The sequence below is a fragment of the Pollicipes pollicipes genome, unplaced genomic scaffold (genome assembly GCF_011947565.3).
Source record: "Pollicipes pollicipes isolate AB1234 unplaced genomic scaffold, Ppol_2.1 Scaffold_3087;HRSCAF=3621_pilon_pilon_pilon, whole genome shotgun sequence".
Taxonomy (NCBI): Eukaryota; Metazoa; Arthropoda; class Thecostraca; order Pollicipedomorpha; family Pollicipedidae; genus Pollicipes; species Pollicipes pollicipes.
Window position 1 is genome coordinate 18,208,221 of NW_023596225.1, and position 27,756 is coordinate 18,235,976.

The window sequence follows — 27,756 nt, forward strand, 5'->3', positions numbered from 1 at the left end:
GGTGTCAAGGAATGCGCTAGGTGGTATGTTCCAAAAAACCAGAATGTTCACGTAGGCCATTTTAGGGCAGCGACCTGTTCCAACTCTTAAGAAGCCTATGAAAGATGTGTGATGCGGTTACTTTCATTAATAAATTCAAAATGAGCACTAGAAACTGCTCCTTGCAGTAAGCTCTCGAGAAAAAGGACAGACTGCTTTTGAACTTGGTCTGACCTTCATAACTGACCGCAGGTCAATAAAATTTGTTTATCTAAGCGATGTGTTGCCTGAAAAAACATCTCAGATGCATGGCTTCGCCCAACACTACTGTGGTGCATCAGATTGAACGGTTCCCTGGAAATTGCCTTCGCTGAAATCATAACCTGACTTTGACCTATCACAGGTCAGCGACCTCACAAGGTATAATTTGTTTTTGGGTACGAAAAGATCCGCTTTGAATTATCCATAGGTATAAAAATGTTGGCGCGGTTACGCCACGCAATTCGGAAATCATTACGGAAAAACCATTGGGGGGAATTGATCCCTACATGAGCGCGTGCTAAACCACAGCTAACGTTGTATGTCATCGGAGTTCCGTCAATGAGGAAATCAGGCTTTAGACATAAAGCTATCCTCAGGACTTCACTCTAAATGCTCATACCTCAGCTACCATCGTTACCCACCATAGTCGGCCATGAAGCACGGACATCTGCGGTTGCTGAAGAGTTACCGAAAGAAGATCCCTTTAAGTCACTCATCACCTGTGTCAGCAAGCTGGCAAGCCATGTAACTCAGCCATGGCGTGTCGAATGGTATATTTTTCCTGCGATCGTTGCAGGACAGGCGGTAAGACGAAATTATCAGCAGCCTAACGTACCGCTTCCATTGATGCCACGGGTGACGATCTGGATTATTTTGTGAAGACCGTGCCGTCCCCCTCCCCCTGGTCACCATAGGTCTTCCGAAAATTGGCACATAGACTCCAATTCGATTCAACGGGCCCATGCTGGAATTGAGTTGGGGGCCCATCATTCGGTTCTGGAGGTCATGACTGGCGTAGGACCTTTCCAGTGTCTTAATGTCAACGATCATCATAAGCTCTCATGTTTCCTTTCCATTGTTAGAAGGCCCCGACCAACGCGAGGTGTCATCTGTCATTCGCGGACCTGTCCCTGTCCCTGTTGAACAAATCTTCCCCTGACCGACCCGAGGCCCTTCGTTGGCATAGAATACCTTGTTAGGCGCTGCGGGCCCCTGAGCGATACAGGAGCCCCGTATTGTTGCAGGTCCCGGACCAATGTAAATCGGGGACCCGGTCGTGTCCCTGCTTGGGAAATGGACCCCAGAGCTCAGACCGACACGGAGCCTCCTGTTCGGTGTTGGTAATATCTGGCTGAAACAAAGAAATGCTCTGTCTAAGGGGTCCCCAATCTGTGCAAGAAGCTATCTAACTGACATTTGAGATCACGGCCCGTGGGGCCGTCAACTACGGGCCTCCTTTATGTGACCGGCAACAAGCCCCTTGGGCCGTTCAGTCTTCCAACCGGGCTCCTGACGTTTCTTTCGAGAGACCTGTCGGCCTTTCTTCGGGCCCCCTCAAACACGACTTCTGGCCAACTCGGGCCACTTGCCGCCACACCACCCCTGTTAGGCACCGTGGCCCCTGGCCGACACACGAGCCCCTTATTGTGTCAGAAACTGTGCACATTGCAAATCGCTGGCCTCGACCTCGTTTCTACTTCAGAAATCGGTCTCGAGGGCTGAGACGGACATGGTGCGATTATTTGGATCCGTGTCGAGGCCTTATATAGTAGGAATAAAGGGCCCAATAAGAGGGCCCTAACAGAAGCCCTCTGGCTGACATTTCAGGGGACGGTACTACAGGTAGGGGCGGGTCCCGAGTCTATCGGGCCCTTGATATTTGGTCTCTTCGGACCTCCTGAAACAAAGCCCGTGACCGACCTGGGACCACTAGCCGAGACATGGCCCCCTGTATGCACTGTGGGCCCCTGACCGACACAGCGGCCCCAACCACTGTTTCAGGGAGTCACGCCAATGCAAATCGTGGCCCCCGGTCTTGCTCCTGCTTGGGAAATGGGCCCCAGGGTTCAGACTGACAGGCAGTCAGCTGTTCGGTATTCGTAGTTTCTGACCAACTAAGACACCCACATTGTCTTAGGGGGGAGGGAGTCCTCCAACGGTCCAAGAGGACCTCTAACTGATTTTTCAGGTCACGTCTCTACGGACCGCGATTCTTTGTATGGCCTTGCAACTAGGCCTTCAGGCCCTTATGCCCTACAGCGGGGCCTTTGATAGCCGGTTCCGTTGGGCCACCCGGGTCCCTCTTCGGGCCTCATTAAACACTACCCTTGGTCGGCTCGAGCCCCTCATAAGCAAAGCAGGACCCTCTATTAGACGCTGTAGGCTTTTGACAGGAACAGAGGCCCCGACCATCGTATAAATCACTGGTCCCGGTTTTGTAGCTGATTGGGAAGTGAACCCTCAAGCCCATACCGATACTGAGCGGACTGTGCGGTACTGGTGGTGCCTGACCGTAATGTCGACCCATATCGACTCGGGGTGTCCCTGATCGGCGCAACGGGCTTTCTCACTGTCATTGTCTGACATCCAATTTGCGAGGCGTTTGTCATTTGAGGGTCCGTTCCCGCATGCCGGGGTCATTAAATAAGACTCCGACCAACTCTTCGTGCCCTGAAACCCCGCAACTGAGCCCTTGATCGCCGGACACAGAGGGCCCTCCAGGAACTCCGGGCTCCTCGAACACCTGTCTCTGGCTGACTTGGGGCCACTTGCCAGCACAGGGCACCCGTTAGGTGCTCTGGGGCCCTGATGGACGCTGGGGCCTGACCAATGTATATCGCTGTCTTCGACTTTGTTCCTTCTTGGGAAATGTGCCCGCAGGCCCATGCCGTCATGGAGCCGGCTTCACGTTATTGGTGGCGTCTGACCGATATATAGGCCCTTATCGACTCAGGGGCCCCTGATCAGCAGGCAATACCCTCTGGCTGGCATTGGAGTGCCTGTCCCTACCAGCCGGGCCCCAGAATTCGACATCCGGTCGACCTTTTGAGCCTCTCGGGCGCTTACATCGGACCTTTAATCGTAGACTCGGAACCTAAGCAGGGGGGAGGGGATACCTGTCCCTGCCCCCCCCCCCCCCACCGTGGAGCAATCCCTTTAAATCGTATTCCTCGCTGTTGCCAGGTGCGCGTGCGCGTGTTCTGGCAAGGCGATTAAAAGCGTAAAATCTCACACAGAACACTAAATTAACACGATTATGACAATGCCTTAGTAATAACGAAGCGAACACACTCCGTATAAATCCTCCCAATAGGAAGGTCCCCGCAATGTGCACGCCAGAGCCCCCGATCGCCACTTCACGGTCACGGTTGGGAGGGGTGACGACCAGAGGCTCACCAACATAATCGTCACGTTCAACCGACCAGATCTATCCTCAAACATCCGTGTTGGCTACGCCATCGTCAAAGTTCGAGTGTAGCTTTCCGACCTCATGCGCTGTTTCCAGTGCCAGCGTATCGGTGGCACGAAACCGCACAGCCGAAACAGACCTGTCTTGCGGCGAGTGCGCGTCGGCTGAGCATGGAGGGTTGTCGAGCCCTTAACTGCCGCTGTCCCCGGCGATCATTTACAAAAATCGACGCTCCTGAGTGATGACTTCTGAGTCGCACGTAAGATTCTATCTTACGACAACCTGAGTAAATAAATAATCGCGGATGAAAAGCACACTTCTTTAACAAGCGGTGCGCGGAGAACTGCAAGAAAAACCTGTCTGTTGACGCCTTAATGCCGTATGGCTTAAGGACAAACATAATTCAAATAGCATTAACTTTAATTTTTCGAGAGGGCCAATGCAAGGTCTCTTTTTCCCTCGACGGACCTCACGTCACTTCCGAGGGGGTAAATTTCCCCCGAGCGCGGAAATTTATTTCCGGCCTGAGGCCATGCAACGATTACGTTTAGCTGGCTTATGCTGTCCGGCGCCAAGCAGGGGAGGGAGTATTTTGAAGTGACATTACGTTAATCTGACTCATTTTTGTCCGCCATGATTACAGCAAGTAAAGCAGACCGCAGCAATACATTTATTTCATCACGACACAACCCGCATTCAGTATGTTTGAACGACAAGTGAGCCTCCCCACCGGCCCTTCCACCAGACTTCTAGGATGTCGTGAGTCCTGGGTGTGGTGTCCGTGTCAGTGATGGCCTTGGCTCAGCTGACTTGTGGGCGACCTGTGCGATGGATGGATGCCGGGCCGCTTCATAGCAGCAACGAGGAGATCAGTCCCGGGGTCCGCTGCCCGGCACGACCTTGTAGTGTCGTGTGATGTTATTGAGTCATGGAAGGTCCTAACTAAGAAAAACCAGGACTCTTAGCCAAGAGAAAACAACCCGCAATATTTGCCAAATTATGCAGGCAAAACCCTTTATTCAAAAATACATAATCCTGCACTGTGTAAAAACTTAAAGAGGAGAACGAGCAAATCAGGATAAGAATCGCCGACGAGAGAATGAAGGATGAACAGAAGCCGATAAGCGTTGGTGTAATTGATGAGCGGTTGTCTTGATCGTTGATATACCGGACACACGAGGAGGAAGTGATTTATTGTGAATGGGATGTCGCAGCGATGACACAGCGGAGGACGAGTGCGCTCGCAAAGGTGGTAGTGGGTGATTTTGGTGTGACTGATACGGAGTCTGGCAAGCAACACTCCCTTGAGGCGATTATCTTGATTAATTGTCGGCCAGTGCTGAGTTATGGATTTGGTTGGATGCAGGTGGCGATGAGCGCGTTGATCCCACTCGGACTGCAGAAAGAGACAAAAATGGAAATTGATGACTGTAAGAATATCAGAAACGGGACAAATAGCATTAACCTTGCAGCAGCTTTATTTTGTCCCGTGTGCGCCGAGATGCAGCGAACGCGCTGCGTTGTGTGGGCTGATCATTGTTGGTATTTCGGTTGGTGTGTGCATTTTACTGAGCCATAAAATATAGGTAGGTTGACGTGCCTTATGGGTGATAAGTTATGATTTCTTGAAAACAGCCTTTTAAGCTGTTTCCAGGTAGGTGGGTATTCATGAACGTCGTCACACTCAGCATAAATTCCGGTTAGTTGTTTTTGGAGGTGTGTGTTTGGATTATCTTTAAAAAAATGAGCGCGCACACCCAGACTTGTGCTTCACATGAGAGTAATTCTGTCTTAAACACCTCTTACCATCGCCTCACCTGGGCACTTACGGGTATAGTGCCAATTTTTTTGCATGCACAGCATATATTTTAAAAGTAATTTTGTGAGCCTTTAGCAAACCCTGCTATAAAACATATTATGCAGATCATGCCTGGTGACTGGCATCTTGCATAGTAGCAACAGTGTGATAAAAACTTTATTAATGCTGTAAATCTGACAGCTCTGAGTTCAGTGCAGGGCTGCCACTTATTTCAGCATGCAATGAGCCAGTGTTTCAAGGAATTGTAATGTTTTAAAGGTAAAACCAATGAAAAATAACCTTAAATTTGTTATGCATATTCATTTTAAAATTCAGCACAGATTGGTTTGCACTGAACTTGGTGCAATGAGGCATGAAGTCCAGTATGCACATGTTATGTAGACTTCCTTTGCAGTGGATGGATTTTTGTAGATTGGCCTTTAAACATTGAGCAATATCTTCACATTCTAGGCTCAGACCTAGGAAATATGATGGTACCTGTGATAAATACTAAGAACATGGACTGTACACTTTGCTACTCACTGTGTCTAACATCCATCAAACAATGACTCAATATTTGTGAAGTTGGTTCAGTTTTTGCTATAAGTCTGACATGAAATTTTGTAACTTTTTATCAAGTCAAAAAGAAAATACTTTTGGGTGTTTGAAAGCAAACTTTCCAGTGTCTCCAAACATGTTTGGTACCCAAATTTCTGACCCCTTCTGTTAGTGGTGAAATACAAAATGAGGCAGCATGTAGTAAGGAACAGAAGTTTGTTAGCATCCTGTGCATTCAATGCAATAGATACTTGGGTATTTGGTGGTGTGTGCCTGGATGGATGCAACTTTCCTCTTCTGCTGCAATGACTGATGAGAAGATCATAATCATGCCTCTGGCGTGATAGCAGGTATTATTTTTATACCCCGTCCTATACATGCTGGAGTGACTGATTCAGTGAATAAGAAATACGTATTTTCTGTGTTGCAAAGAACTAGACCTACCAAAAATGTTTTTTTTCTGAGTTAGAGAGGTGAATCAAAAATGGCCCCTAAGTTAGGTAAATGAAAGTTGTGGCATATTATTTGTGTTCATTTGGTGTCTTCAGGAAGAGTTCAAGATTGTTATAGTATGATTGTTTCTGGCATGTTGTGGCTAAGAAAGCATTATATGATTAACATCTTCTGTGCATTTGAGAACAAATAAATAAACTTTGATAGGTTTAGTTATTTACAACTGGTGGGTAAGGATACATGCATGTGAATACAAATGAAGGTGTATGAGAGCTTACACTTAAACATGCATTGCCTGATTTTGCTGTTTTTTAACATTAGATTCATTGATTTAGGGTAAGTGAATCCCTTGAAATGATTGTTTCAATGCTTTTTGCTCTTATTAACAATGCAGTTTAGGTTATCTGGTTCCATTAATTCTAAAAAATAGCATAATACCCAGTTCATACCTACCAAGCATAGCAATTTGTGCTAGTCACCAGGTGCTGGTCTGCCTGTATGTATAGTTCCCCAAAATTTCATTTTGTGGGTGCTTAAGAATACAGATAACTCAACCTAGAAGAGGTGATAATTTAAATTGATGCTTAGCAGCTACATTATGCTAGAAAATCACTAGTGGATTTTCTGTCAGTGGGCATGGAAGAAAACATCAAAATGCTATATAACATACCATCCTGCCAGGGGCCGGGAAGTTTGCAATTACGTGAGGAGAAATTAAGATGTTTCTGTCTTGGGTATGGAGCCACTTAATACTGCCTGTCACCATCTCCTCCCAGACATGTGTGTTGGCTCAGCCTCACCAGCACCACAACCCTGCTGCAGGTGCAGGATCACCACTGACTCGGACCAGTCCGACTTCAGCCTGCAGCCGACCCGCGGCCTCCGCCGCGCCGCCGCCGCCGCCACGGCCCGCGTGACGCCCGCCATGACGTCGGAGACGGACCCCCTGGTGACCGAGCCCACCGGCGACGGGCCTGGTGAGTGAGCCGCGCCATCCTGACTTCGGCGCGGGCCCACTCGCTGTGGCTGATGCTCCTGAAGGAAGGGGTGCGCGCGTTGGTGCTGGTGGGTGTAGTGCCGTGGTGATCAGGACTGTGCTGGTTTGTGTGGTCCTCTGGTGGTCAAGATGGTGCTGGTGGGTGTAGTGCTCTGGTGATCAGGGTGGTGCTGGTGGATGTGGGTGTGGTGCTCTGGTGATCTGGATGGTGCTGGTGTGTATGGTGCTCTGGTGTTCGGGATGGTGCTGGCAGGTGATGAACTGTGGTGACTGGCAGAGTCCCATTGCCCAGCTCTGCCACTGAATTTCGTACTGTCATACCTCATATGACATTTATTGGAATGGTTGTCACCACCATTGCTGCCTGATGACTTTGCTTCGCCTTATGAGGGTGCTGTGCCCCATACCGTGGGGCATAATGCCCTTCGACGCCGTTCGTCCAGGATCATAATGCTCCCAGCGTGGGCTAAGCGCTGTCTGGTTTAGCTGCGTCGTGTGTCAGCTATGCCCTCTGCAACACCGCCATATCACCTCTGACCCGTGATCTGTGGCCTCTAGGTGAGAGACCTGGCACTGGCAGCAGCTCCGGCGGCTCATCCAAGATGGTCCCGATCCCAGTGGTAAGTCTTCTGACCAATCACGTCGTAGGTACGTGCCGCAGCTTCGCAAACGGGCAGGCTCCGTTCCGATTCCGTGTTGGTGGTCCACGGTTGTGGTGGCGTCAATGTCAGCGGATACCCGACCGGGTGATCAGCCGCTGGCTTATCGCGAGCAGACCCTTGCGTTAGGATGTCATTCACCCGCGCTCGGGAGCTTATACTGGTCACTTCAGTACAGCTGCTGCGGTCAGCTCTTGCGACGCGTGCACCCCTGGAGTACTGGGCCAAAGATGCGGAAAGCCGTCGGTGGCGACCACTGGCGGAGACAGGTTGACGTCGACGACCGGACACTGATGTAGAGGTGGTTGGGATGCCGCCTCGGTTGCGAGCGCTGGCGCGACCTCTTGCTGCTGTGTGGTGGAAGGCGCGGTTGGAGGCGGTGGGGAGGGAACAAGCTGACCGTCTCAACAGCCGACGGCTGCCCCCCCCCCCCCCCGCACTCGGCTGGGCAAAAGCGCACGAATCACCGGCCGATGGTCATATCGCCTGTTCTGTTGTGCGCCGCATGTGTGCCCGGTGCGCGGTTGTCTATACGGCAGCGTATCCTGCCGGTTATGGCGGTGTGGCGTTCCGGCGGTGTGGCGGTGCGGCGGTCCGGCGGTGTGGCGGCCCGGCAGTGCAGTGGTCCGGCGGCGGCCGGGCTCGAGCTGTCGATGCGGTGGCGGTCACGGCCGGCCGAGCGAGCTCGAGGCGGGTGGGCCGGCGCCGTCCCGGGCGGAGGCGGTGCGGCGGTCCGGCGGCGGCAGGGCTCGAGCTGTCGATGCGGTGACGGTCACGGCTGGCCGAGCGAGTTCGAGGCGGGTCGGCCGGCGCCGTCCAGCGGGCGCGCCGTCCCGGGCGGGGGCGACAGGCCGGTCCAGCCGCGGCCTGGAAATCCCGCTCACCGCGTCGGGTTTAGGCCCGTACCGGTGTTGTTTTGGAAACGCTGTGACGTAAGACCGGGCTGGGGCTGGACCGCTGTCGTTTTCTCGCGCTTGCTGAGGCGGGTTCATGAATGACCACGGTTGAAGGTGTGGGAATACGCGCTCGGATGAGCGTAGACTCGGCATTCGTGTCGAAACCACATGAAGGATTGCTGTCATTAATGACGTCCTGCCGGTGTTGTACGGCAGGAGGTCTTCTGTATCACTATCATAAGCCTGCATGGTGTTGCAAAATCCGGATACTGTCCCCGTAGCTTTTCCTTATCCACATCGTTTCGAACGGGATGACCAGGCTCACTTTACATGGGTGCCATCTAGGTATAACAAATAATGTACAGCCATGTAAATATTTGAGTGTCCCAACTAAACGCAATGTGAGCAGACATGACAGTGATAGTATCCGTAACCCGGAAGTATGTTTCAATTCTTCATTCCCATTGGGTAGTTTAATTATTTTTATGCTAGGTCCCTTAGAACTGAGACCCTTGACCCCAGCCCTAAGTGTAGTAGAATTTCCGTGCCCCGTTGTGCCCCACAGGAGCGACGAAGGGATCAAGGGGGCTGAGGTGGCCGTCTTTCGGGACCGAGGTGGCCGTCTTGGCGTCCACCACATTCACCTTTTCCGTGTTTTTACTAGCCTGTGGACGCCTTGTGGCATTGCTGCACACGGGTCGCGGGTCGACTCCGGGCTAAATATTTGGTGCCACAATACAGGCAAAAGGCCATAATTTTCCTCAGACGGGAGGTGCGAAGCCAATGTTTCCCGAACCCTTGCGAGTTTGGACCAAATTCCTACGTAATCCGTTTGGCTCCTGTGCGGGGGCGGCGACACCTTGGGGGGGGGGGGGGGGAAGGGGCATGAGCGACTCGTCACTCTGAAGTGACTTCTGTCTGCTCTTTTGTTTCTTGTTTTGGGAGAGATACCTAGATGTAAGTCTTTGGCTTATGCATCAATCCTTGGTTTATGCTTATTATAACGTTTATCACATGTTGAAATCAAATAATTCAAAAGCAAACAGGTCATGCTGCCAAACGTTGAGGACTTTCCTTCACAACCTTAGAGACTCAAAATCGTCAAACGCATACACACGTTCCGGCAAAGCGGGTTAAAAGTGCAAAATTTCGCACAGAAGGCCACTTCCTTACTTCCTGTACTTCCCACGACGACGGGCACTGGGGGTTCTCCCAAGTTGCGTGCCAGTGTCCATTGTTGCATGATTTTTTTCAGTCCCCACCCTTAGCGCTATTCGCAACTTTTCAGAAAGTTGGAGACCCAGCCCCTCTCCACCTGGCCCCCCTGTTCCCTGATTCCCGCGCTTCTTTCATCAGTGCGTTTTTTTGGAACGTATGTTCTCCATATTGCTCGTAAAATTCCGTGGAAAGACAGCACCAAACACGCTATGTGTGAGCCCCTTCAGTTTGAAGCTCCTCACACTGCAAACATCAGAATGCGCGTTCGCCTCTTCGATTGTCCAACGCTTTTCTCGCACCTCTCAGCTGTTATTCTGCTGGGTTGGAACTTTGCATCTCTTGTGGCCAGCTGTGCCCCCCCCCCCCCCCGCCCCCATGTTGAGGTGACCGCCCCAGATTTTGTGCCGGGTCTTCGTGGATTTAGCCCAGATTATCGAATTTGTTCTTTGAAACCATAACAGCTGAAAACGTTGAAAAATGAACTTACCTTTCAGACAAATTACCTTTACTAGCATCTCTGAAGGTGTCGTCGGCCCTTCCCTAGTTTGATGGGATTGGCCGGTAACAGTCTAGTTGGCCGACCTCTGTTTTGGCTTTGGCCAGGCTGGACGCTGTGCTGGCTGTGGTAAGACTATCGTGCACCGGTGCGCTAGTGCGATCGCCCGCTACAAAGGGTGTTGCTCAACTATTTTTTATCAGAAATAATTTTATACGACGTGTCCCGTAGGTACTTAATACGACTCCTTCACACAATGTCATTCATATATTAGGTCAGTCTACAAATATTGGCAGGTTTTTCACAAGGTGCTTTAAGCTTGGATAGGGTTTAAGTATTCACTAGCCGGCTCTAAACTATGTGGCCGATTAGGTACCGAGTACAAGGTTGGATCATTATTTGCGACCATCACACTTCCATAACAAAGCACTGTGTGGTTTCTAGAAAGTACCGTTTCGTTTCAAATCAGTTGTGTAATTGTAAGCTTGTTTGCAAAATATTGGCTCTTTTATTGTCTGGAATATTGGAAAAGGGCTGGCTGAAACGTATCAGACAATGCACTTCCCATTCTTATGACGCTGCTCGTTTTAGTTATATGAGGTTATTTGCACACCAAATGTTCAGCACTAACTGGAAATCTTGCTTACCTTGCACGCACAGCCTTTTTCTAGTTAAATACTGGAGTCTCTTTGTACTAAACTTTGTTCTGCCCGGTTTCTAATGCCGTCGGTGAAAACAGCTCAAAAGTCGCACCTCTAACCCGTAACATCTGACAACGGCTCTCAGCAGGTTCTATCGTCGTGATGACGGCCGTTGTCATGGCGACTGGGACAACGGCAGTTGTCGCGGACTCAAGATACACTCCGGGGCAACCAAGAAAGGAAGAAGTGTAGTGCTGTTCCAAAGCGTTGCCAGGTTAATTTTAACTCCAAAATAATAAAAATTCATGACTCCAATTCATGACATGACTCCATCATGAGAAACAACGGATTCTTTTATCCAACCAAATGATCCTCAGGTTTCACCAGTATGCTTCTGAAATAAGGCAAAAAGGTCGGACACTCAATTAAGTAGGCATGTGGAAAACAAGCGTCACCTTTACCGTGGACGTTTTACCATCTGTTTTCTCGGCCATTTCCACGTGGTGGAGGACGCGGCCATAATAGTGCTGCGTGGTTCATTTCGCCTGAGACGAAGCCGTGGCCGACTGGGATAAGCCGGGTGACTTGGTACCTCATCGTCTGAAAAACGTCCGCACGCAAACAATGCGGCCGCACTGTACGCAAAACTTGACTTTCTTGATAAGACCACGCCAAGTTTCGAATACTCCATCGCGTGGAGTGATGCAATGAGCTCACGTCAATGAAGCGCCGCGCGTCGCTCGCGAACAATGAGGACCCGTCATGCTGTGACTGGCGTATTCGGCTGTGTCCTCGAGCGCCGGGCAGGCACCGTTGGCGGCCCCCGTGACGGGCGGTTCTCTTGACGCTGCGCCGCGTCGTGGGGCGCTGTGACACGACCCTGAGCGGTGAGCCCGGCTGGTCAGGCCAGCGTGGCTGTCGCCGGCCGGTGTGTGCCGCCGATGGGCGCAGACCGGCAGTGCGGGGCTTTGTGCAGGCCTGACCCAGGCGGAGCTGAGCTGAGCTGAGCTGGCGGACCTGACGGGACACGACCTGATCTGATCTGACCCGACTTGGAATGGCCTGACAGGGCCGCCTCCTCTCTTTTGGGCCGCCCATCCCAGCCTGGACCGGAGCGAACGGGGAACACTCCTCAGCGCCGGACGGCGGGCAGGTCTGGAAGGTCCGGTGCTTGTCTCAGGAGCCGGAGTGGCCTGTCTGACCCGTACCAGACCCGTGTCTGCTGTGTGCGGCGGCGCGGCTCCGTCGGCGACCCCGGCCGGCCGGCGGCCACGAACTGGCGGGAACCCGTCCGACCGCACGAGCCGTCCAGTTGCGCGGCTCCATGTCGCTCGCACGATGAGGAAGGGAGAACGCGGCGCCGGCGACGCTGAGTCGACGACACGCCGACGCGACGGCAGTGTTGCGCATGGGTTTGCGTAGGAGCGGACTGGGCGGGTAGTGGGCTAGTCCCGGAGGTCACGGACGGGGTCTGTAGCGGTGCTCCAGTCGAGATCGCGCACTACCGCCCGCTTGCCAGCCGTTCGATCAGATGCGCTGTTTGATATTCCTGTGGCGCCATCCGAGTCGATTTGCGGCGTATGAGATGTGCCGCTCGAGGTATTATCCGGAAATCTGCAGCATGTTGGAGAGCGGCGTAGCCAGATCGGCTGTGCGCAGCAGCTGTGGATCATTACCTATCGCAATCATACAGCATTCCTTCGGTCGATAACTTCCTGTCGATACCCCGCACCACACGGCGAACTGCGCCGCCCGCCCACCTCGCGCTCGCGCTGCGCCGTGCCTTTGTCTCCTCTCGTTAGACCAGGTCTGGCTGTCCTCCCCCTGCCCATGGCGTGTTGGTGCAGTTGGTGCGTGCGTCGACACCGTGCGGCTCCCGCCGGCGGGGCAGGGGGGGGGGGGTGGTTCGACCTTGGCAGCTGACGTCATCCGGTGCGAAGGGCGGGCCCGGCCGGGGTCCGTACGGTCCGGCCGCGGCGGCGGGCGAGTCGGGCTGGGAGACGCGCCGCGGACGGTAGCGGTGTGGGGAGTGAGCCGCGTGAGGCCGCTGAACTGCCGGAGCCGCGTGCCGCACCGCACCATGACCGCCCCGACGTACGACATACCCGCGGTAAGCCGGCGAAGACGAGGCGCCGGCCCTCTGCCGGGCGATGCTGTGGAGCTGTCGGCGGCTTTGTGAGGGGCGCGTTTTTGTGCGGCGCCGTGGAGCGGTGGTAAACCCCGCGAATGCTGGGAGAGCCTCGCTCGTCTCTGCCGTCGCCTCCGCTGTGGCGCAGCACACACAGCCGGTCGGCCGGCGGGCGCAGGGGCGTTCGCAGGGCCGGGGCGCCGCCATGGGGAGCGGAGGGATGCTCCTGCGTGGCGCAGGGGAGGACTGAAGTTTTGATTGGCGGTGGAGTGGGGTGCTTTATTAGATGTGATGTTAGATCGCATTTAAGTCCTGGCATGACATAATTAGGCCAACCTTGATGGGTGACTGTGAAATATCCGTTATCCGTTATGTTTAATATCCGTTGTTTTTTGTTATCAAGCAAATGGTCGAGACGACCAAATGCGACCCCACCAGCTGCCACTACCGCTTCGTTATTCAACACTCACCGACGGATTGGCGGCTGTGGTCGGCATCCTGGCATGCATAGATCACTTACATGAATGATGCCACGCAGTTCCAACCATGTGATTGGACACTACGTGGTAGATGCTTTACACTTTGCTTGTTGTGGCCGTTGACTGTGCTTAACTTGTACTTTTTGGGCACGATTCGGATGACCTACAAAACGACTTGATATATATATATATATATATATATATATATATATATATATATATATATATATATATGTATATATATCACACACACACACACACATATATATATATATATATATATATATATAATATATATATATATATATATATATATATATATATATATATATATATGATACAACGTAGTTTACACAACCGTAGTTCGGGCTCATAATGACCGCTGCTGCCGATGCGCCTCTAAGCCCTAATAGCAACATCTTCGATAAACGACATGTGCTTAAACAAGCTTCATCGCTACACGCGCAGGCGGAGCGAGCTCTGCGATTCGCGGTACTCCCCGTCCTCTTTGAACGGCGCAGGTGAGGAGCGTGCGCCGGCGATTCGCGGTACTCCCCGTCCTCTTTGAACGGCGCAAATGAGGAGCGTGCGCCGGCGCCGTGACGCGCCGGCCGCCGCCGGCGTGGGGCGGCCTCGGTCGCTCGTTACGGCTGTCTGCCGCGCGAGGACATCGCTGTTTGGCGGCAGCCGCGTGGCTGCGATCGGGGAGAAGTCGGGGAATCCGGGACCTGCTGGGATCGTAGCAAAGCTTGCACGAAAGAAAAGGATTTTAGGCTTTAACACGGGGCTTTGGTGGGTACCGCCAGTCAGAAGATTTTGGGTCAGGCGAGCAGGCGTGCCGAACGGTGAGCGGCAGAAGACAGTGAGGTCCGGTGTCTGTCGCGCGGTGATGGAGCACACAGCGCGGCTGGGTGGTGGGGTCGAGGGAGCAGGCTACGACGAGACGGCTATCACAATCTCTTAATCTCAAAAGGCACACTCGAATTGCCAGTGACACTGCGATGTGGTCCGTGACCTCCCACGTTATCTGGGTGCTGACAGCGGCAGTCGTTGGGTGCACCTCGGAGTCAAGGCAACCCCGGTCACTCAAAGTCCATCCTCTTTTTGAACTTATACATATATATATATATATATATATATATATATATGTGTGTGTGTATTCAATTTATATATATATATATATATATATATATATATATATAACTTGTACCGTTGAAATAGTATCCTTGAGGAGCGCGTTGGAATGTGATGTACTGTCAGCGCTCACCGTTGGAATATTTCAGAAGCGTTTTGGGGACAGCTTATCTGTTCTACTAACGCCATGTTAGATAAGTCCGCGGACTGTTCGCAGTGGGTGTGTCCCCATGTCCAGTCCTCTTGCTCGCCAGCGTCGGTGTTCGAAGAGACAGCGCTTGGTCGTGCAGAGCCGGTCCGGGCCGCCAGGGCCTGGGGTCATTTGCTGCAGAGCTGCTGTTAGCATGCGGCATGTCGGGCAGACGGGTACAGCACACTATCCCTGGTCATTTTTCCACTTTGATCAAGGCTTCCAGCTCCAAACGCTGTCTGTGAAACTCGGCAAGCAACTTCTGTGACCTTTTCCACCATCATGAACAGCTGACACTGCGAAATCATGAACCGCCAATACGGTGTGTAGTGTGGCGCCGATCCATGTCTCCCGACACGGCCGGTGCGCGGCGTGAGCACGGCGGCTGCGGTCGGCGCCTTCCAGCCCGCGCCGCCCAGCCTGCACCGAGAGACGCCCCTCGGTGGACTCAGCCGCCACCGTGCGCGCGTCTCAGCAGCTGCGGTCTGCGCCTCCCAGCCTGCACCGTCCAGCCCGTCCGGAGAGGCCCCCTCGGTAGACGCGGCTGTCGCTGCGTGCACGTCTCATCAGCTGCGGTCTGCGCCTCCCAGCCTGCCCCGCCCAGCCTGCCCTGGGAGGCCCCCTTGGTAGACGCGGCTGTCGCTGCGCGCGCGTCTCAGCAGCTGCGGTCTGCGCCTCCCAGCCTGCCCCGCCCAGCCTGCCGTGGGAGGCCCCCTCGGTAGACGCGGCTGTCGCTGCGCGCGCGTCTCAGCGGCTGCGGTCTACGCCTCCCAGCCTGCCCCGCCCAGCCTGCCGTGGGAGGCCCACTCGGTAGACGCGGCAGTCGCTGCGCGCGCCTCTCAGCGGCTGAGCCGTCGTCATGGCCGCCCGGCGTTCTGCGTAAACAACGTGGGCCAGGGACGCAAGACGGCCGTCGTCCGTAAAAATACCCTGTCTCGCAGGCCGTCCGCCAAACAGCTCGCGCTCCGTCAACTTGCGGCCAACATGGGGCGGGGGTTTATCTGAGGTGTCTTGACGTCTTCGGCAGGGTTAAAGGGAATGCTCCACAATTGAAGATATTGAAGCAGTCATCAGATGTGATAAAATAAACTCTATAACTCTGGGTATAGTTTTAAGTGATGAAGCTGCTCTAGACGACACAATTTCTTTGTGTAGTAAATATGCTCCTCAATACGTCATCGTAGCGTGCACAGCATTGATTGAGAGTCAGTGGAAGACCGTTATGTCTAAAAATCCTTTTCACAAACGCCAAATATGAACGACTTCAACAACTATATTTTCTTGGCCTTGATCACCGCATGGCCAACCTTAGTGACCTTGAAATAGTCTTCGTAATCTGCACATCTTCGTCGGCGTGTGGCTCAGAAACTAGAAGAGGTTAGGTCTGAAAAATGACAGGGCTGTGAACTGCACAGCCCTGTCGTGTTTTGATGAAAATATGGCTATTTTAGTTAAGTTCCATACAAATGTGGAACATTCCCTTTAAGCACAGCACAATGCATGCAACAATCATGGTCAAGGAAAATAAAATTGTGGAGTCGTTTATATTTGTCATTCGGAAGTACGATTTCCGGACGTAACGGTCTTGAATTGGTTCCCAATCAAGGTGGTGCAGGGTACGATGACGCAATCAGGCAAGGCCGTATTGAGGAGCATATTTATTTAGCAGAGTAATTGTGTTTTCTAGAGCAGCCTTTTCTATTTTGAAGTATATCAATAGTTGCAAGTGAACTTTTTCATCGCCTTGATGCTTGCTTTTACTTATTCAAATATGGGAAATATAATATCCCTTTAAGCCCATGGTTCATTTCGCCTGTGACAAAAGCTCCATGCATGATGCCTACAACGCAGAATTCCTGGTATGGGCGGTTCGTGCACGTCAGGACCTTGAGTCGGCCTACTGAAAGGAGACGGCTGGCCGGTCGGTTTAGGCTCAAGGCGGAATGTCATTACAACATTACTTGTCTTAAATGGATGAGACGCCTTCAAAACAGACGAAACCGTACGGCCAGATCTCAAGAGATCGATTTCGTGATTTTCTATCTCTTTACCTGGTAGGATTTATCCTGCAGGTATGCACTCTGCATAGAAATGCCGTTTGTACGCTCTGTATAGAGGGTGTGGAAGGTATAACACCCTCTGTATAGAAACAATGAAGGATATTTTTCGCGAGATCAGCGTAGTCAATTCATGGCGACAGCTGATACCATTATGGCGAAGCGGCGCTGTACGGCACGCTGCTAGTCGAGATGCCAACCTTGCCAGCGACGCCTTGTAAGCGGACGCTGAAGCTGAAGCGGACGCTGAAGCGGACGCTTCTCGATGCGAGTGGCTAAGGCTGATTCTCTTGTTTTTCTATGGGTTGTGATTTTTTGTGAGCGTGTTATTGTCATTTACCATGTTTTATCGTACCCCGTGACACTGGCGTGGTATTGCCTCTTATACAGTGAGCTAGAATCGCATTTGAACTAGGGTGGGAGTTAAAAATTCCATTGCAAAAAGATCGTGGGGGAGTAAAAAAATAAATTCATAAAAGATGGAAGTTATGTGCTAGTGACTGATGCTTCAGCAAACAAAGGCGTCTATTTAAAGTTGGCATGGACGTAGTATCATCAACCTGACAGAACTGTTTTGTTTTTAAACATATTAGGCCATTACAGTGAAACAGAGTGCATTAAAGCATAGTGATGTCATGACAGTGTAACAAGCATAAAAATTACGTAACATTTATAATTTGATGCTGCACTTTGCACTTCCCTTCCACAGCATTTTTTAATGCAAAACAAAACAAAGGAATTCAACAACAAAATGATAACAAAAAATCCAACAAGCATGAAGCACAAAAAAACAAAAACAAAAACAACAACCTTGGACTCCTACACATCAGCCCATTACCAAATCAAACACAACAGACGTACCTATGGCTCCTGTTAAGATGGGATCAGGGAAAAGAAACATTTTGTCACTGCTTCTGACAAAATACCAATGCTTATTTCCATGAAAGTAGCCCAACTATGCCTAACCTAAAGAGGCCTCACTTCATGTCATCCTGTCTAATCCGTTTGTATCAAAGCAGCAGTTGTAAGTTACTGATTCTTGCACAATTCCTATTGCCACTTGCCATGCACTTACCTAACTTAACCTAACTTAGCGTAGCCCATAAGTTGAACATGATCTCAACTCACGTATCTGTTGACAGTAGCACTTGTGATAGAAACACGATAAAGCTCATTTTGGCTGATTTCAACTTGCATTTTTGTTAAGTTCATTTGCGTATTCTTGTTAACATCAGACAAAGTTGACAACATACAAATCAAAACGCTTTAATTCTTTTTGGACAACTTATTCTGATTGCCATGGTTAACCTCTGTCAAGGGCAATAATGGGTATGCTACATGAAACAGTCCCTTCCCCAAAAGTAACAACTTTTAGATGGCCATGCCAGTTTTGCTGCTTGCCTTTTCAGCCACAGCAAAGGCATCTATTTAGGCGTGTTTATTCCCATTTAATGACAAAGTTTGAGATGTTTGATTCACATTTTAAATGGGATGGCTTGACTATTTGGTACATACTGATATTTACCTCATATTATAATCGCTATGCAGCTCAGAGTATGCCTATATTAAAAATATAATGCATATATACAGTACAGCCCTTTGCCAGTCAGCAAACCATGACAACTATGGAAAACATCTGGTTGAAGCAACCATGAGGGACCACTTCAAGAAATTTGGGGCAAATGATCGATATAGGACAAAATAAGCCCATTGCGTGCCTTGTAGCATCGTAATTTGCCCTATGGCAAAACTCGATGGATTAAAACAGAAAATGGCTAACTCTGGTTGCAAATCATGTGCTGAAAGCAGATAAGGTGAGCACTTGGTCCACAGAAGACCTACTGGCTCTTTCAGGGCACACTTCTTCCTGCTCCTCAAAAGAAAAAGTCAGTACCTTTCGCATGGTTTGCTGACAGACAGTCATCCCACTTCCCCCCCCCCCCCTCCCAACATTAAAAATAAATAATGTCCGCCAACCTACGAGATTAAAATGCGAAACAAGTAAGAGGTGTGCCTGATAAACATTTCCAGAGGGCAGGATTTCGCCATCAAGTACTTATGTATTAGCTGTGTCAAGTCTGTCCCAAAGCTCTCTATGACAGCATAGGGATAGCCTCGTCAGGTAGCCTGGTGAGTTAGACGCTCAAAAGGTTTAGATTTATCGGTATTATACTCCGCTTTACAAAACAGCTAACCGACGGTTTTAACAGGGTAAAATGGCGTTAAAGATAAGTTCCGTGCTTCGAATTGTCTCCTTCATTCCCTGTGAATTGTCCACTCTTGGGTGCATATTAAAACATGTTTGGGCTTCTGGCGAATTGATCCAATTTACGTATAAAATACGTGCAAGGTTGCAGCTGGAGCTTGTTACAGAGAAATTGGTCAGCGTTTTAAGCAACAGCTGGTACCTTTAAAGGCGATTGGAAAGGAAGGAAGAATAAAGTGGTATCACAGTCTTAGGTACCAAGAAAAACGAAAGTAGTTAAATAGGTATAAAGACTGATACTTTTTGGAAAAGTTTTGTAATCAACTGATTTGACTTAAAATATGTTAACACATATTTTAAGTGCTCAAATGGTGATATTCGTCTTGTAAATTTCATTTAGAAGACACTTCTTGAATTTTGCACTCCTGCGTTTCGGGAGTGATGCAATTTAGTGGTCAAGTTTCTTAGGGTAAAGAAATACGTTGAGTTAAACTCTCTTCCAGGCCTTGCTGTGTTTGCACCAGGCTCTGCTTTCGTGGTGTGGTGGTGAGACCAAAACATTGGGGATGCGTTAAAACCTTGTATTTGGCACACAGCTGCCGATTGTGATATATGTTGTAAACAAGCCAAACTTGATGCGTGCAAGCGGCTGGAGTCGCTGGGGTTCTTAGGCTTGAGGTGCCTGGCGCCCTTGTTCTGTGCATCCACAGGCATAATTAAGATGTAGGTGAGGCAGGACATGGCCATAGGTGTCCAGGTTCTGTCGAGCCTGTTTATGCGTGGTGGTTTCAAGTGAGCTCGGTTTTGGATGACATCTGAAAACCTCAGAAACGGAAATATGGGTTTGGCATGTGCGATTAGACGATATTAGGCAGGAGTGAAAAATTCACATAAAATATGAGGAAAAGGAGTGAAAAATTCCTCCCTGTAGGGTGTTGCTTTACACCCAAAGTTAGCGATTCCAGGACACTGCACTTATAAGTGGGCGTGGCGAAAGGTGTGGTGTATGGTGTACAAGATGGAAAGATAATGCATAGATTTATAGCGCAGACGAACGCAGAACAGCAGACGCTGGCCAATCTGAACGGCCGGACTTGAGCTCCCAACAGCAGGCACTGGCGAGTCTGGACGGCCAGGGTTAAGGTCCCAACAGCAGACGCTGACGAGTCTGAAGAACCGGGCTTGAGCTCCCAACAGCAGGCACTGGCGAGTCTGGACGGCCAGGGTTAAGGTCCCAACAGCAGAGCTGACCAATCTGACCGATCGCCACAGTCGCTGGCGATGTCACTTCCTGCAGCGCTCTCGCCGAGTTAGCGCACGTGCGGCCGACGACGCCCCCTCCCCCCTCCCGCCCGACACGGCCGCACCGCTGAATGTTCACGAATGCGCCCGCTGTGCGCCCCGGCCGTCCAACGCCGGCAGCGCGGCGGCCGACCAAGGAGCCCGGCCCCCGGCCAGAGCGACGAGCCGGTGTGATACAGCGGTTGCGATTCGGCGTCACTCGAGGACGCCCGCTCCGAGGCTCTGATTACGCGGTGCACGCTTTCGTGCCCAGTCAAGTGTCGCTGATATTGACACGTGAGGTGCTCGATGCCCGCACGGCGACACCAGCGGTCTGCGCCGGCACCATCGTTCTTTTTTGCCTTGGTACATTCAGCAAGTATTTGGCCTCGTCAGCGCACACGCAAGGTCAAGCGGAGCATTGCTGGTGGCTTGAGGTTCCGGCTCGTGGTCGGTCCTCGCCGCCCGGGTCATACCGTTGCGACATGTAGCCCCCCCCCCCCTGACATCGGGTAGGGTTTGCACTCAGCTCTGCTAGACGTCGCGCCGCTCGAGAGCAGCACAGTGAGCGCTGATGTGCCCATGATTTGCCGCGTGGTCATGATGACGATGGTGATGTCACGTGATGGCTGGTAAGGGTGCAGTTCGGCAGGAGGCCGCTGGCCCAAGCACTTAGTCGTGAGTGTACCCTGTGCATGACATGGGACATGAAAGTTTCATGACTGACTGAAATCTGACACTTGCCTATCCCCGCTTAAAACGAATAGCAGAATCGTGGTAAGCGCACTGTTACCTGTTCCATGGCATCGCTCACCATGCACCGAGGGGTGCCGCGTGGGGTCCCGGGGCACTGGCCCGGCTCGTCGCCGGACGCCGTCCAGCCCGTCGGCGTGGCCCGCGTGGCCTCCCCATCGGCCGACACGGAGCGGCGGGCATCGGCGCGCGGCCGCCGGCCCGCGTCCGCTGCCCTGCGGCTATGAAGCGGCCGGCCCGGCTGCCACGCGAGTTATGTGCGGCTGGTGTGCCGTTCGGTCCGGTGGGGACGGGTGGGAGCGATGGGCCGCTCCTCGGGCTTCCTCGTCTCCTCCGGCCGGGCGGGCTCACCTGACGAGCCAGGCGGGGCGCGCGGCCGCCCGGCGCTGGTCAGTGGGGCAGCGCGCTCCGCCGTCGGCCGGCTGAGCATGCTCGGAGAACATGTTTCGATGTTTTAAAGGGAATGAATGCCTCAATTTGAAGATATTGAAGCAGGCTTCAGGTATGATCAAGTAGACTCATTTATAACTGTTGTCTTTTTTAATTTCTACGTTTAGTAAATATGTTCTTCAATACGTCATTATTTGATTGCGTCATGGATCGTTTGCATTACGTTGATGTACTGCCAAACCGGCCGTGCGAAATTGCCACTGACTTGCAGTATAAACATCGTTACGTGCGTGTGTTTTGGGCTCTTTCTCGTGGCGTTCTTGCATATTTATCCGTTACTTTAAGAAATGTACTAGCATTCACATACTGGGTTATGGCGTTTTTCTTTACTTATTCGATGACAAGTCTTTTTCCGAAATAACTAGCAAGTGAAGAAACCACGTCCAAGTTTACGCGGTTCGTGTTTAAGGTTTGCGCAGGCTGTTCTACATGGTTTGCGAGATAAGTCACATTCATTTCACGTGGTAATCGGGCGCGCGGACCCAGGTCCAATCAGCTGGGCAATAATGTTCTTCCTGGGTTGTGACGTGGCAGGCATTGCATAGCGTTGCTATGGCGCTATGCATGCTTGAATTGCCCTGAAAAAGACTGCATGAGCAAGTATGGACATATTCGCGGGCATTTTGCGGGGAAACTGAGACGTTTTAGGTCTTGAGAAGGGCGGGGTTGTGAATTACACCGAGTGATGTTCAGAATGGCTATTTCAGTTCAAAGCCTCGTTCGAATGTGGAACACTCCCTTTAAAGGGGGCTCACTTAGCGGCGCGTGGTAGGGATGCCGGATGACCTGCACGCCACGGGCATGTGGTGCGACCCCATCGTTTTAGGAATGGACAAGAATCGCAGTCCCCGTTCCGTGCCGGAAGTGGTATTAGGTCTCTTCGGAATGGTATGCGGGGGAGAAAGATACTCGCGTTCTGCAAAATAGTGCAGATAATGATGAAGGCAACGGTTTTTCGTAATAGGTATGGGCCGCAGTATAAGCTGGCACGATGCACACACGCACATGCCATATATATATATATATATATATATATATATATATATATATATATATATTTGGGTGTGTATGTATATGAAACAATCATTCATGGCATGTCATCGGACGAAAAAGGGATTGTGGTGACAGTGGGGAACCGTATGATCTTGAGAAGCAAGTCTTCCAGCGATTTGCTTGTGTTGAGACACTAAACTCACATGACGTGCTCGGTCCCAGCACTTTTAACTGATTGTGAGCTCAAACGCCTTGAGATTTGCTTAAAACCTGTTTTTATCTAGGTTGGTGGTTGCAGATTTGTTTAACGGGTTCTGAGCGTGGGTGCCAAGGCTGGTGAAAGAGAGAGCCGTCCGGGCTTTAAAAGGTTACATGATGAACACAGACACGTTTGGGAAGGAGTTGGACAGAGCGCGTCAGGTCCCTGATGCGGCCTGAGGCTTTTGATTTCTCCTGAAAGACCACGAAAACTTCGAGAAGGGCCGTATTCAGCTGACTGTTTCGGATAAGCATGGTAGCGGTGTCGGATAAGCACGGTGTTTCGGATAAGCGCGGGCGCAGCAGTACGGCTAGCATTCACGTTGCCCTGTCCACCAGCGGCATTAACGTCAGGGGGTACAGAGGCCGGTCCAGATGGCGTGCCCACAAACCAATCAACAACACCATCTCCGTGTGCACCCAGGGGTTTGATACTCAAGGTCCGGAACGGGACGCTGCGAGAGATCGGCAAGCCCCGGCGCGGCAGCACGCCAATCTCGGAGCGGGCCGGATAGTGGACGCGGTGGAAGACGGTTGTGGACCAGACAGTGGACGCGGTGGAAGGACGATTGCGGACCGGACAGTGGGCATGGTGGAAGACAATTGTGGACCGGACAGTGGACGCGGTGGAAGACGATTGTGGACCGGACAGTGGACGCGGTGGAAGACGATTGTGGACCGGACAGTGGACGCGGTGGAAGACGATCGTGGACCGGACAGTGGGCATGGTGGAAGACGACTGTGGACCGGACAGTGGACGCAGTGGAAGACGATTGTGGACCGGACAGTGGACATGGTGGAAGACGCACGGCGGCCGCTGACGGGCGACGACGCCGGAGAGCCGGCGCCGCACGCGTGGGGATGGCGTTTAGTGTGGCGGGCGCATCTTTCGGAACATCACTATGGTGTTCAAAAGGGAGGAAAATTTACCCAGAAGTACTGCATCTTGATTTCATAGTTCTTGTGTTGAACCGACGACCTTCAACATGCCAGAAAATAGTTGTCAAACGATGGGATTGTGCTGAATAACAATTACATTGACGACACTCATGCAATGCTTATTTAGCACCGCAACGTCGCTTTCCCAGTACCTCCTGTTATATTGGAAGGCCGTGAATTCAGCGCAAGGGTTTTGGTCGTAAAATGTTGAAAAACCAGTGGCTGTAGGACTCTCTTCCATGCATCATCTGGAAGTACTGCGCAGACGGATGCTGTTGAAATTGTCCCTGAACGCGTCTGAGACGTGAGCGGGCCCTTTCAATGCTTTCCAGCCCGGCTTCGGCAGCGGTCTGCCATACCGATGGCGATGAAAGCTGGCGGGCCGGGTCTCGCTGACCTGTTTCTGTTGGAGCGCTTGTCTCCTGCGTCGCATCGTGCGCAGCCAGTACAGCTGATGTTTGACAGGCACTGCCTTGCTTTTTAGACCGCAATTCCAGGAGAATGTGTGACCGGTGCCAACGGCGCTGTCTTTTCGCGGCGAAGCAATTAGGTGCCGCTTGTTGCAGCTAATTTGATGTTCTGCAATCAAAGTTATGGCAGAATTGTCAGCACCAGATTTGTTTTCCGCCGCGTTTTCCTCCGGTTTTTACCCTTCGTTTAAGACTTTCGCTAGACATTTTGCTTTATATTTTTTGTTTTGTCATCGTTTTGACATGGCGGCCGCTCCTGCTGGACGCTGACGTTCGGGCCCAAGCGCTGCGCACACACGTCTGCCGTCCGCCAGCGCGTGGGGCTCGGTCGCCCGCGTCGCCTGCGCTATTGACGGCGTCGGCGCAAGCTCACGTTCGCGTCGCCCCGGCGTCTCTCGGATCCGGGGCATCGATAACGGCTGTCGATGGCCGGCCCTGCCTCCGAGGTCATGAGCCGTACTGCCCTTTGCCCCCGGCCGGCGACCGCCTCGAGAAGACGTGTCCCGACGTCGGGGCGCGGACAACAGGTGACGCGTGTTAGCTAGCCTGAGCTGGGCTCGGCATGTGTGATGGGCGGTCAGGGCCTGTGGCCGTCTCGGCCCAGTCAACTACCAGGCGTATCCGCTGTAAAGGACGGCGTCCGTCTCGTTTGGCCTAAGCCTTTCCAGCAGGGCTCCCTTTCCGCTCGCCGCCGGGAGGGTGCGTGTGGCTTCCACCCCATGGGCGCCACTGCACGTACGTGGTGCTGCCACTGCACGTACTTCTGCCGGACGAACTGAATGGATCTGGGGTCTGAGTTCAGTCAGTCGACAGACTGCTGGTTGTAAGGACCGGGGGACTAAGTTTAGACTGTCGACAGGTGGTGCTGGTTATAGGGATCTGGGGGGACTGAGTTCAGTCGACAGATTGTGCTGGTTGACTGCCGTAACGGAGGGCAGGCGGCTTCCATTCGGGTCCTGGCGTACGCTCGCGGCTTGTGGAGCCTGCTATGGCCACGGGGAACTTCGCCGTAATCTTCTGCGTGAAGCGTAATCAATCTGTTCTGTGACGCATGCGGGAGATTTTGTGGGATAGGTTCAGTTGGCGCCGCGCGTATGGGTAGGCTTCGCGGCATTGGACAGGCTTCTGGTGGGCCGCGACTGTGCAGGGTTTTACAGTCGACTCAGCGCAGTTTTAAGTCACGTGTTAACCTTACCTTGCCTTTTTTGTGGACGCACATAAAATGCAAGGTTCATGATTACAATTTGGTGTACTCGTTTGCTCGATTTGGTTTACTATCGCTTCGCGTGGGTCAGGCCCGTGCCACAGCGGCGTCTCTGTGCCACTCCGTGTGTGTCAGCTCCGTGTCACAGCGGCGTCCCTGTGTCACTCCGTGTGTGTCAGCTCCGTGCCACAGCGGCGTCCCTGTGCCACTCCGTGTGTGTCAGCTCCGTGCCACAGCGGCGTCCCTGTGCCACTCCGTGGTGTCAGCTCCGTGTCACAGCGGCGTCCCCTGTGTCACTCCGTGTGTGTCAGCTCCGTGTCACGCGGCGTCCCTGTGCCACTCCGTGTGTGTCAGCTCCGTGTCACAGCGGCGTCCCTGTGCCACTCGTGTATGTCAGCTCCGTGCCACAGCGGCGTCCCTGTGTCACTCCGTGTCGGTCAGCTCCGTGTCACAGCGGCGTCCCTGTGCCACTCCGTCTCGGTCAGCTCCGTGTCCACGGCGCGTCCCTGTGCCACTCCGTGTATGTCAGCTCCGTGTCACAGCGGCGTCCCTGTGCCACCCGTGTGTGTCAGCTCCGTGTCACAGCGGCGTCCCTGTGCCACTCCGTGTGTGTCAGCTCCGTGCCACAGCGGCGTCCCTGTGTCCACTCCGTGTCGGTCAGCTCCGTGTCACAGCGGCGTCCCTGTGCCACTCCTTGCGGATCAGGCCTCGTGTCACAGTGGCGTCCCTGTGTCACTCCGTGGGGTCCATACCCATCTCACAGCGCCGTCCCTGTCGCAGCTGGTGCGTGAGACCCGCGAGGCCTACAGCTCGGGGCTGACGCGGGACGTGGAGTTCCGCAAGCAGAACCTGCGCGGCCTGCTGCGCTTCTACGACGAGAACAAGGAGCAGCTCATCGAAGTGCTCCACAAGGACCTCAGGAAGGTGGGGAGGGGACCGCCGACGCCCGGTGTGCGCGTGACCGGGGCAGCTGTGGTCAGATGCCGCCGACATTTGGCCAGCGGTTGTGGTTGTACGGATCGTGGGGGTGCTATCGGGTGTAGAGCGAGCCCTGGTGCAAGCCGTTTTTGCCTGAGGATCAAAACGGGGGACGATGTCCATGCTGTCGGGTGTCTAAGCTGCGAAGAGAAGGGGAGGGAGGACACTTTGGCTCTTATGGTTTGCGAGATCGCTTTGGTGTTACTGGCCCTTCAGAAGAAATTTGCAATCCATTTGTAGAAGCTAAATGAAAATTACATCGATATTGTTACCCTTGTTGCAGCTGGCGGCGTTCTGTAGTCGAAATTGTCCACACAGACGCATGCTGGGCCGGCGTCGTTCGTTGTAACCAGCACGTTGCTGCATATTTCGCCAGCAGCTAGTTCTGCCTTCTACTCCCTGGTGTCTCACGGGCTCTGGAATATGCAGGAACACGTGCTCAACATTTGGGCGCATTTCTGCGACTTGCGCTTGCGCTTTTGCCTTACATGCGCCCGCGTTTGTGCAATACTCGTGTGGGATTCGTACAACGGCCTTGTGGGATGTGTTCTGATCCGCTATGGTATCGCGAACGTGCTGACGCCGGCGGTTTTTGCACAGCATGCATTCGAGGCGATGCTCACAGAAGTCAACTACCTCGTCAATGATGTCAAGACGATGCTCAACAACGTGGACGAGTGGTCAAAACCGAAAGCCGTGAGTTGGCCATTGTGTATGTTTCCTACCGCACAGTTTTGTTGTGATACGTTGTCGGGGCCCAAGAGTCGGCTGGCTTTGCTACTGCCTGTAGGATATCGCGCAGTATTTGGTCGCGCGACGCGTCTTAGCAGACTTCACGCGCTGCAGCGAACTAAGCCGTGATTGTTGCATGGACTTCCCATCCGTCGTAAAGGACGTTTAAAGGACGCCGATTAAAGTATACGCTTGAGTTGAAATGACACCTAATGTTTCAGAAAGCATCATTCTTGTGTAGGCTGGTAATTCTTGCAGAATTGTCTCAACTGCCGTGTTTTGTTGATGGGGTCAGCCTTCTCGATGTCACATTTCGCTGCGGGGCCAGTCACGAGTAAGGCCTCAGGCCGAGCCGGTC

General features: G+C 52.4%; 1 protein-coding gene across 2 annotated transcripts in view; it reads left to right on the forward strand.

Annotated features, from left to right (window-relative positions):
* The first annotated feature begins 7,082 nt into the window (after positions 1 to 7,082).
* Positions 7,083 to 27,756, forward strand: part of LOC119090350 (aldehyde dehydrogenase family 3 member B1) — a 30,280-nt gene continuing 9,606 nt past the window's right edge. Inside the window, exons 1-4 of one of the 2 annotated variants that reach the window (XM_037213146.1) lie at positions 7,083 to 7,216; positions 7,795 to 7,856; positions 26,469 to 26,612; positions 27,267 to 27,362. In XM_037213146.1, coding sequence (XP_037069041.1) covers positions 7,165 to 7,216; positions 7,795 to 7,856; positions 26,469 to 26,612; positions 27,267 to 27,362 — 354 coding nt within the window. In that variant the 5' untranslated portion in view covers positions 7,083 to 7,164. Of the gene's footprint in view, positions 7,217 to 7,794; positions 7,857 to 13,145; positions 13,257 to 26,468; positions 26,613 to 27,266; positions 27,363 to 27,756 lie in introns of those variants that run through there. The other variant, XM_037213147.1, reaches the window with a different exon arrangement.